Genomic DNA, 11,198 nt, shown 5'->3' with positions numbered 1-11,198 from the left:
TAGGCATTATCTGCCAAGGCTGGACAGAAAGCCAGCAGACCATGCTCATCTGGCAGCAAAAGGTTTGGTTCCAGGGACAACTCAGATGAGCCAGAGTCTGGAGTCCTGTGCTGTGGCCAGAGCTGGGCTCCAGCCCCAACTCCCATGGGCTGTTCCCAGCTGCAGCCTTACACTGATGCTTGATCTGGGGCAGCAGACACCGTCAGCTGCACACACACTCTTCCAAGACCCAGTTTTATTCCACACCCATGGCCATGTGCCCTACAGAAGCCAGGAACCATCCCAGCCCCAGAGACTGGATCCTCACTAGTAACCCAGAGCTTTTAATTCCAGCCTCCTTGCCAGGCTTTGGGTTACAGGAGGTTAGATGAGAGTCTAGCTGGAGAGACTTTGAGGGAATCTGCTGCTCAGCGTCTTCTGTACAAGTTTCCTCGCCTGTTTAAACCACAAAGGAGAAAGGGGGGATCGGCTACCTGCAAACGCAAGTAATCAGATGCAATCTCCTTCCTCTGAAACCACATTCCCGGTTTACAGAGGGACGACACGCGCATGGGCGCGCACGCACACTCCTCTGTTAAATGGAACGCGCCCTGGGTGATTCAGCCCCCTGCCTCCCGGGCTCAGGGTCCCTGGGGAGGGGCGCGTGCTCTGGACCCCAGCTGGGAACACCCTCCAGCACCACCACTCACTTCAAAGTCCGCCTCCTGCCGGAAGTTTATCCGACCCCGCCTGCCTCTCTTCCAGGTTCTAACCTAGTGCACTGACTGCCCGGACTTGCTCACGCCTGGTCTGCCCATCCCCGGGTCTCCCTCTGGTGTCCACACTCTGAGCACACATTTCACAGACCCAGCCGGTAACTGAATGAGGGGAAGAGTGAATGAGGACCGCGTGAGCACGAAGCGCCGCTCTCCTTCACCGCAAGCCTGGGGGTTCCCTTCCTCTCCTCCTCCTTGTGGCCTTTCCTCCTCTTACTCCTCTGCAGAAGAAAAGACAAAAGCTGAGACAGAAGATCCTCAGCGCTCAGCCACTGAAGAGGGCATAGGTATTTCTCGAAAAGCCCCAAATGGCACGCCTGGCCTTCTGGGGGTGACAGAGTCACCAAGGACGAGGACCGTGTGGTCACCACGATCTCCTGTTTTCTACGGTGACCAGGTCCCCTGCGGAAACCGGGGGTGGGGCCCCTTAATATTAAGGTCAGAAGTTAGAGAAAATACAGCGAGTCTCGCACACAAGAAGCTTTCAACAGGTGTCTCCTGAGTGCAGGAGGTGACAGAGCATTTTATGCTTAAGGGCTCCGGGCTTATCCCTTGAGGTTTTTTATTATAAACATAGGATGAAATGTGAATACCAGTAGTAACTCCATGTAATAAACTCCAACTTCTATACCTGATCTAAGGTAGAACTTCAAGCAATTAAAGCTGAAAATACACTCTTGGGTCATTTTAGTTTTTACTTCAAGACTCCTAAGGCCAGAACTCAAAAGAGAGGGCTGCCAGCAGGAGCTTTCCAGACCATCTGCAGAAAGGCCTGCTCCATCACAGCAGCTGCATCTCGGACAGCTGCTCTTCTGGGTAAAAGCTCTGGGGCTGTGCTTCCCACGAGACAGCAGAAAAGGGCACTGCAGAGAGCGTGACCCACTGCAGAAATGGGCAGCGTCTCCAGAGGGTATGCAAATCCAATTCCAACTCTGTTCCCTCGGTGAGGTGTTGCAACGTGTGTCACCTTTCCTCGCGTACTATCAAGCCGACACTAAAAACTTCTGCAAGCCCTTTTATGTTACACGATGGACTAAAAACTGCAGCCGATGTTCAGATAGTTAAATGAGCACCAAACGCTACCAAGTGTAACCAACATGGTTCTATTAAAAACTCTCTTCAACTATGGCATTCTGGGACAGGAATACAGTATTTTCTTTACAAAGCAACTGATATAAAAATCTGCAAATGCCGTAAGTTCAGTTATAGGCTATTATTTTCACATAGGCATGTCATCAGGTTCTTTCAACTCTTTCTCGCTTTCGACTCTTTCCTGAGGTATTTTTTGTGGTTTACTTTTATTGTACTGCTGGATGCATTCTCTTTGATTGTCCTTTTCTAAAGTGATTTCAAAAGACCTGCAAAAAATTTTATTGCATAGGACACTATTCATGACACACAGATTGGGAACTGCAAATATGTGGCATTGGAACAAGTCTTACAAATATTGCATTTTAAGAATCTGTTACATACATTTTTTTTTTCTTTTTTACAGTTTGTCTCTTTTAAAAAAAACTGAAGTTACAGCTAAGAGTTAACTACGTACAGTGAAGCAGTTTGGGAATGTTAGAGATTAGAAAATATGATGAATGACACAAAGGAAAAAAGCCATCATTCTTGCCGGCTATATGGTGTATTGCCTTCAGAAGCAACTGTACATGTGGGAGTCAGTTCATAGTTAAATATTTCTACTAATCTGTTTTAGGAGAGCAAATGTCTTTCAGGGTTTCCAGTTCCTCTATGAGCTTCTTGTTCTGAACTTCCAGCACTGCAACCCGACTCTCCAGACACTTGACATACTCTTTCTTTCGACGGCGACATTCCTTAGCAGCTTCCCTGCAAGAAAGTAGAAGCAAAAGGGCAAACAAAGCATGTTTCGCACGCTACTGACACCGCGACTGAAGCAAGCCTGGTGACGGGGATCACGGCTGCCTTCCGCATCCTGGAACAACATTCCCAAGTCAACTTCCACACACTAAGCCCAACTGGGTTCCTTAAGAAGGGTCACAAGGGTCCCTTCCACAAGTCCACACGGCAATGAGCAGGACGGCGGCACCTCCTGCCGGGGTTAGAGTTCAGGGCAAACAAGGTCCATGTCAAAGCCAGTTACTCTGCTTTATGGCAATAAAGGTCTTTGAGGGCCTTGAGTTCCTCAATGAGAGTCTTGTTTTGGTTTTCAAGCACAGCCACACGGTTTTCAAGACATTTGACATATTCCTTCTTCTTCCTGCGACACTCCCGGGCGGCTTCCCTGGAACCAACACAAGGCAAATGACTACAGGAACAACCCGTCAGGACCATCCAGAGTGGCTCGTCGACCTCTGCCCCCCAGCGCCACCGCCGGTCAGGCCTCGGGAGGGTCCGGACAGAGCCACACTCGGTTGTAACCAAGCACATGCCACCTGGTGAGGTTGCCTGAGGAGCGCACACGACGGCAGAGCGAGACAACTCGCCCAGCATTCTGTTCTCTTAGGGCGCATGTCCCATCACAGTGACCAGAAGCTTCTCAGTAACCAGAACAACAGGACCACCACCCCAAGCGGAACTGCTACAAACACATGTACAGATCTTTCCAGGTCTCTTATTTGGGTCCACCAAAAGCCATACCTTCCATCACAGTGAGCTAACTTGATTTAAAAATAAAAAATGATTAGAAAAATGAATCCTTAGAAGCCTGAAATGTCGATGTTGGAGATTTTGACTCTTCAAGACTAAATCAGTACAACAATCATGACTGCAAGCAACAGTTGATCAGCTAGAAAACAATATGGATAACAATAAGCAAATCATGCACAGTTTCAAAAACCAGAACCGAAACAAAAGGGACTCTGCTTCTGACAACTACAGAAGGAAAGAAGGGAGGGTACAGAACACGGGGTCAGAAATTCAGACAATGGCAACCCGGGCACGTGGGACGCCACAGCAGAAATCAGGGAAAGGATGTTACGAGACACACATCCGCTAACCGATTCCTGGGATTTAAAGCATTGCAGATGCGCCCCAAGAAAGCCCAGACCAGCAGCCAAAGCAGCGCACACGAATAAACAGATGAGCCGAGTTAGTCATCTCCACGCATAACCCCGCCCAAACCAACAGATACAGACATTTGCTCTTGCTCCTTTTTTGGGGGGTGGGGTGGGTGAGAGGGGGGGTGGTAACTGCACGGTTTAACTCCTCTGTAGAATATACCCTCTGATAACAGCTTTATTTTGGAGTATACCCTTGACAATAACTGCCTTTGGGCTACTCATCACAGCAAAAAGCCTGCATTGCAATAGATAACTTAAACATACATCAACAAAGGTGTGCTGAATGCTCTAACTCTGAACCAGGAGGGACATGTGCACCACATCTGGCCCGTTCTGCTTTATTTTTAGGATAGCTCACCCTCACTAACAGCTGGTTATCAGTGTTTTCTCTGCAGAGGAGAGGTCTTGAAATCCCAATGAACTGCAGGAAAAGCTCAAGCCCTGCTTCCCAGCCGAGAACAATGCCGTCACCCTGTAAACTCACAAGGTTCTCCGACTTCTCCACCGGGGCTCAGAAAAATTGACAGTGTAAAAGTGAACCGAGTCTGATTTAAAAAGATGAACTCAATGTCAATGATGCGTGGGGCAAAGTCAAGAATAAATCCAAGTACACGTAAACATTTGTCAGTTTGGGAATGTAATTCAGCTCTTCTACAGAGGAACTAAAACACCGAAGGTTTCATGATGGAATCATTCTATTAAATTCTAGATCTGGAAGGAAGACAGTCTCTTTACACAACAGGTTAACCATTAAACAAAGTTTTAAATATTGAAGAGCAGTGTGGCGGGATGTCTAATTTTTAAAATCTTATTTACCAAGCTGTACTATTTACTGTAAATACCCAGACTCCATATTTCATGTGCCTGCCTGCAAGTCACGAGTCAAAATGCTCTAAGCACAGAGCTCTGGACGGTCACATTCCTAAGGAGGCCTGAGCGATGGAAAACACCTGTTTCTTCTATTAATAGTGAGCTCGGTCTTCAGGGCTTGCATGGGTCTGGATGCCTCCTTAGCATGGGGAGGAAATACACAGCAAAGTGGAAAAGCTGAGCAGGTTGGTAGAGAAATAAAGGCTGTTGCTGGGTCGGAGAAATACACTTCAGTATCTATTATGAATGCCAGCCAAATAATTTATTCCTTCCAAAAAGAGAACGCATGAGAGGTCTTTCACGTTAATGAATAAATCCAACACACTCTCTGGGAAGCTAAATCTGCAGCTGACCCCGCTGTGTCTCCAAGGTGACTCCTGTGTGGCACAGTGTGGCCTCTGGGTAAAGACGGCCTGCTTCTAGTTCCAGGCTCTGTCCAGTTTGGGCTGCGTGATCTTAATCAGCTTGTTACCTGACCTCTCTGAGCCTCAGTTCCTCCTCTGTGAAGTAAGGAGAATAACCAGACCTGTTCTCATGTGCAAGTCACGTGCAAGCTAAAGAAATGGAAGCCACAATCGCTGAAAACCGGCTCAACAGACACTGAGCGATCTAGTAGCCATTTATCATCTGCTTCTCTCTTGCTCTGCTCTGAAACTGAAATCTGGAAGCTAACATAGACCCTTCTCAGAATCCCATGCAGCTAGGGATTCTCTTAGCTATTTCTAGCCAATGAAATGTGTGAGAAAATGAGACAGGGAACCAGAAGTGTACGTGCCGTAGGAGGTGTCTCTCTCTCTGTGCCGGGGCTGCGGGTAATTTTATTTCTTCCTCTTGCTTTGTATTGGTACTCAGCCAGAATTTTTCAGACTAGATATGGAAAATTTTGTTTTTTTCTCAGTATAATAGAGAAAAAACAAAGTTACAAAACAGATAAAACTACATGTAATGGACATAGAAAAATCTAAACTCACCTCCAATTTATTCTGCTTAAAAGAAGCTAAAAAATTATACTTATCAGGAGTTCCCACTGTGGCTCAGTGGGTTAAGAATCCAATTGCAGTGACTGGGGTCTCTGCAGAGGTGCAGGTTTGATCCTGGCCGGGCCTAGGGAGTTAAAGGATCCAGCACTGCCATAAATATGGCCAGGATTCAATCCCTGGACTGGGAACTTCCATATACCACGAATGTGGCCATAAAATAAAATTTTAAAAAACTACACTTATCACCTACTTCACAAAGCAAATACCGAGTACAAAATGAATATTTGTAATAAAGTCCTTCCATTATCATTAAAAAAATTAATGTACCTTTTAGACATTAGCCTAAAATGTATAAGGATATACCTCCTGCTGATAAAGTAGTTTCATGGCTGAAACTCTGATTAGAAGACTACCAGCAGCACACACAAAGCACAAACCCACACAAAATGCCACAAAACACAAAACTTGGGAGAAATAGCTGAGGATAAGCAGTTTTTAAAAAGCCCCACGATAATAAATTATAACCCCTAAGTGGTTGCGGTTTCTCACGAAATGTCTTACCTGTTTTTCATTAGCCTCAGCTCTCGTTTGCGTGTTGCCTCCTCTGCTAGTTGCTGGGGGCTGTGCAGGCTTCCCGGAGAGGCAGCCATCACCACTCCCTGAGGCAAAGCAGTAGTCGGAGCTCGGATCTGATAAGTCGGCATGTCACCAGTGGCAGCTGCAATGAAATAAAATACCACAAGTTATTTAAACAATTTACCACTTGATATTTTATATAAAATTGATCTGGAAATAACATACTTCTTTTTACATGTCATAAGAGATGAGGTTGCTAATGTTTAAGATGATTATTCTGAACATTATAGAAATCTTAGGTATTAAAGATCCCTTCAGCATTTGGAACAACGATTCTCAGCATGCTTTACACATTTCATAAAAAAATGTCCTAATGCATTTTAGAAAGGTTTTTATCAAAGGCTAAAGTAGAGAGGCTTTTCAACCCTTAGTTCATTTAGCCTAATATCAGTGGTGGGCTGATAAATGTTTAACCACCAGCTCTCTAGGGGGAAAAAAGCCCTGGTCTGTAGTGTCTATGGATTCCCATGATGTAAATACTTTCACTATGGCCAATTTCAAGCTACCAGTGTGACTTCACTGAATGTAGAGTTGGAAAGACATAACACAGTAAGCAGCACACCATTCAGATAAAGTAGATGTAAATAACCTCAAGAATGTAAATGAAATTATTGGGAGGGTGGGTTTTATATATTTATTAATATTATTTTAATGTAATTTTTATTAATATATATATTTATTATATATATACATATATAGTTATTAATAATGGCTGTTTTTGCAACCCATTCATAAAAATCCTGAAAATTTAATAATTGACTTCAGCAAACTAGTACGAGCTGGCCCTAGAACACCACTGCAGACGTTTTGAATTAATCAGAACATCTCCGTCCTCTGAATATCCCAGTTAAGAGATTTGCCTGACCCTATATCATGCCTGAAGCAGTTCCTGAATGTCTTTGTATAAGTCTAAGTCTTATTAACAGATGACGACTGAGGAACTACAAGGAAAATACTAGCTGTGTATTTTTAGCTTTAAACCAAGAACAACATAAGAAACAGGGAAGCTCTACTTAAAAATGGTCTCTCCAGGGAGGGATCATTTTGATCTTTCTTACATTTCTTAGGATAATATTACATTTCTAAGCCTTTGTTTTTCTGTTTTGTTTTGGCTGCACCCAAGGTCTAAAGGAGTTCCGGGGCCAGGGATTGAACCTGAGCCACAGCAACAATCAGAACCGGAGCAGAGACAATGCCTAATCCTTAACCCCCTGAGCTACCAGGGAACTCCTAAGAACTTGTTTGTTTATTTATTTATTTAGTCTTTTTAGGGCAACACCACAGCATATGGAAGTTCTCAAGCTAGAGGTCAAACTGGAGCTACAGCTGCTGGCCTACACTACAGCTCATGGCAATGCCAGATCCTTAACCCACTGAGTGAAGCCAGGGATCGAACCTGCATCCTTATGGATTCTAGTCAGGTTCATTACCTCTGAGCCACAACAGGAACTCCTTAAATAGTTTATTTTTTAAAAACACATTTTCTAATTATAGTATCATCATAGTTAAATGATAATTTAATGTTTATTTAGTATTCAGATTGAATACTAAAAGTAGGACCTCAACGTGTCCTAATTTAGTTTCAAAATTTGTCTTATCTACTGCAATAAACATAGCTTCCTAGAAAGGACAGATGGATTTAAGTGATGAAACATGTTTTTACCACCAACGTTTCAACTTTGAGAACGTCTGGTCCAGAATTAACTTGACATTCTGATGAGATATTATAAAATACATGCTCTCTCAAAGCTAAATGCAAGAAAAAGATTTTTAAAAGTTATCGACTCCTATAAAAATTGACCTGAACACAATGCCAATCAAAATATGAAATGCATCACTGCTCTATTTCATTATGCCCATGGTATAAGAACTGAAATCCTACCCAAAAGGGAAACAAAATCTTTTTCACTTAAACAGAAATATTATCATTGAAAGCAGCAAAGCAGTTTAAAAGTTTCAGCAAAAATTGATCTATGTGCTTCTTTGGGGTAAATACCAGGTTTTTTTTCCCTCTAGGGCCATAGGGAAATGAATAAAATATGGCTTTGGGTGAAGACTTTCATAAAACTAACAGAAATACCATTTATAAGGTTTTTCCTTCTATATATATAATTTAATAAACAATGGTGATAAGTAGTATCTGCAACAGACATAAGGATCACCAGCAAAATCTCTATGAATAGGCTTGGGAAAAATGTTAAATTTGTCTCTGTGACTTCTTAAAACTACTGTATACATAAATGTCCTATTATAGGTCATAGAAAATTTTGAAATATTTTGAGCTATTTGAGATGGTAAGTTTTAAAAATCAGTTTAAACTGTTAACTTGCTAAAAGGCTTTTTAAAAATGTTTGAATGCTATTGCCAGAGGAGCTAGAAGGTGCACAGCACCTAGTGCTCTCGACTTGTCTTTATCCACATCAAGGGAAGGTGGTTATGGGATAATAAACGCTAAACAATGGAACAGCTGGAGACGACAGAGGCTTTCTAAAACTGGAACAATGGCCAGTGACGAAGGAGAAGTTCACGTGTCCACATGTTGACATTTGCAGGCAGCTAGGATGCAGACCTGGGTCTACGGCTGCTCTTGCCAAACACTGCTCACAAGGAGTGCAGTAAAATGAATGGAAAGGTACAGAGGGGTTCCCCGTGCTTGCTCTACTCTTGTGTTCCTCTGCTGTCTTCTGTACTACAGAAGATAGAGCAGAATGCTTAAAGGCTATGCAAAAATTAGCTTAAGAGCATCCATTTTTTTAATTTATTTTTTTATTTTTAATTTTTTTAGAAGGAGGAAGAGTTTACTTATTATTTGCAGCATTAAGGAGAATACCAAGATCTTTCCCAAAGCAGTGTCTCCCATTTTTCAAAAAAAAAGGACAAGGTGGGGGAGAAGTTCCCATTGTGGTGTAGCGGAAACAAATCCAACTAGCAACCATGAGGCTGTAATCCCCTGGCCTCCGCTCAGTGGGTTAAGGATCTGGCATTGCCATGAGCTGTGGTGCAGGCTGGCAGCTGCAGCTCCGATGTGACCCCTAGCCTGGGAACCTCCATATGCCATGGGTGCAGCCCTAAAAAGAAAAAAAAAAAAAAAAAAAAAAAAAAGAAGAAGAAGAAGAAGAAGAAGAAGGAAAAGGGGGGGGCGGGCAGAAATACTCTACAGGTGAAAAAATAAAATTCATTCACCAGTCTTAAAACCAGAAATGGTTCTAAACTTGTGCCAGTTTCCCAAAGTTGAAACTACCTTCTAAGGGCCAAACTTGGTACCATGAAGAATGGCAATTCCAAAGGAAGGAGTCTTAAAATATTTTGAGCAACAGCTGAGGGGGAAAATATCGCTTTAAAATGATAACTTGGAAAGGAACGATATATTTGGCTCTATTGGTTATGGGATGTTAGCTGACAGACTGAGTTTCATTAGGCTGGGTGTCTTCAGACACGGTTTATATTCATTTTGTCTCCTTCAACAAAAATTAGATTCGAGCTCATTAGTTCAAGCCAGAAATAGGAGTCAGTATAAATGAGGAGGAATTAGCATAAATTTCTGTAATACCCCAAAGAATCTATATAATGGTACATCTCGAATGGTCACTGAATGAGTATCAAAGGATGAATCCCATCTATTTGAATATGATCTTATTAGTAAACATATGAATAAGATATGGGCACAGAGATTCTCTTGTTTTGATGAAATCCAAATGTCATAAAGTTTTGTTTTTGAAACAAGGTACACAGAGTTCCAGTGGATTCAATGGTGATTTAAACCAGTTAGATTACCAAGGATCACAGTTCAAAGAATCCTACTACATTCCTTGATGACATACTCTCATCCCCGTACTCTTCTAAAGGCCAATTCCTGTTCCAGCTACTAAGTAGGTCGAATTATTTTTTATTCCAGAATTTCATTGCACAAAATTATTTCTGAAAATAAATGGGTCATCAGTGGGGGTTTTAAACTCAAGATTTAATAAAGATAGGGAGTTCCCGTCGTGGCGCAGTGGTTAACGAATCCGACTAGGAACCATGAGGTTGCGGGTTCGGTCCCTGCCCTTGCTCAGTGGGTTAACGATCCGGCGTTGCCGTGAGCTGTGGTGGAGGTTGCAGACGCGGCTCGGATCCCGCGTTGCTGTGGCTCTGGCGTAGGCCGGTGGCTACAGCTCCGATTAGACCCCTAGCCTGGGAACCTCCATATGCCACAGGAGCGGCCCAAGAAATAGCAAAAAGACCAAAAAAAAAAAAAAAAAAAAAAAAAAAAAGATTTAATAAAGATAAGAAAAAGACATTTATACACTAATTTTATTCTAAGGGGGTAAACTTTAAAGACAAGTCAGGGATGTCTTTTTTACCTTGGTACCTTCTAGAGTCGAGCACAGTCCTTGGCACAAATTGGGTGCTTGGTGAGTTTACATGTGCACCACAAAGTAAATGTTTGAACTCCCTAGCTTTTTGCAAAAATCCCACTGTCATTTAGAATATTTAAAATAAGCAGTCTTATTATTATAAGGTTATAATTAGTTATTATAATCATAGCTAAGCTAAATCTTTAACACTAAGCCATGGAAAGCCGTATAAAATGTCATGTATTTATTCAAAGCGGCCTTTCTTGGTAAAAGGCATTCTTTACTTTTTTCTTTTTTTGGCTTTTTTAGGGTCACACCTGAGGCATATGGAAGTTCCCAAGCTAGGGGTTGAATCGGAGCTGTAGCTGCCAGCCTACACCACAGCCACAGCCACACCAGATCCAAGCTGCATCTGTGACCTACATCACAGCTCAAGGATCCTTAACCCACTGCTCAAGACCTCATGGATACTGGTCAGATACTGCTGAACCACAGTGGGAACTCCCAAAAGGCATTATTTCTTACGTCTTCCCTTAGATACTAGTCATCCAACCTGGCATTTTAGAAGCAGAGAATCTCAAATTATAGTGT

At 42.7% G+C, this 11,198-nt stretch overlaps 1 protein-coding gene across 27 annotated transcripts in view; it reads right to left on the bottom strand.

Annotated features, from left to right (window-relative positions):
* The window catches only part of CREM (cAMP responsive element modulator), a 66,088-nt gene continuing 56,732 nt past the window's right edge, over positions 1,843 to 11,198 (bottom strand). For 15 of the 27 annotated variants that reach the window (XM_013980294.2, XM_013980296.2, XM_021064985.1 and 12 more), the window contains 2 exons: positions 6,196 to 6,352; positions 2,103 to 3,006 (listed from right to left, as the gene is read on the bottom strand). In XM_013980294.2, the coding sequence (XP_013835748.1) occupies positions 2,862 to 3,006; positions 6,196 to 6,352 (302 nt within the window). In that variant the 3' untranslated portion in view covers positions 2,103 to 2,861. Of the gene's footprint in view, positions 3,007 to 6,195; positions 6,353 to 11,198 lie in introns of all 27 variants that reach the window. The other 12 variants (XM_013980297.2, XM_021064986.1, XM_013980301.2 and 9 more) reach the window with 3 other exon arrangements.

Source organism: Sus scrofa, chromosome 10 (genome assembly GCF_000003025.6).
Source record: "Sus scrofa isolate TJ Tabasco breed Duroc chromosome 10, Sscrofa11.1, whole genome shotgun sequence".
In the NCBI taxonomy this organism is placed as follows: Eukaryota; Metazoa; Chordata; class Mammalia; order Artiodactyla; family Suidae; genus Sus; species Sus scrofa.
Note: the sequence above shows the minus strand (reverse complement) of the source record. Positions and strands in the feature narration are given on the sequence as shown.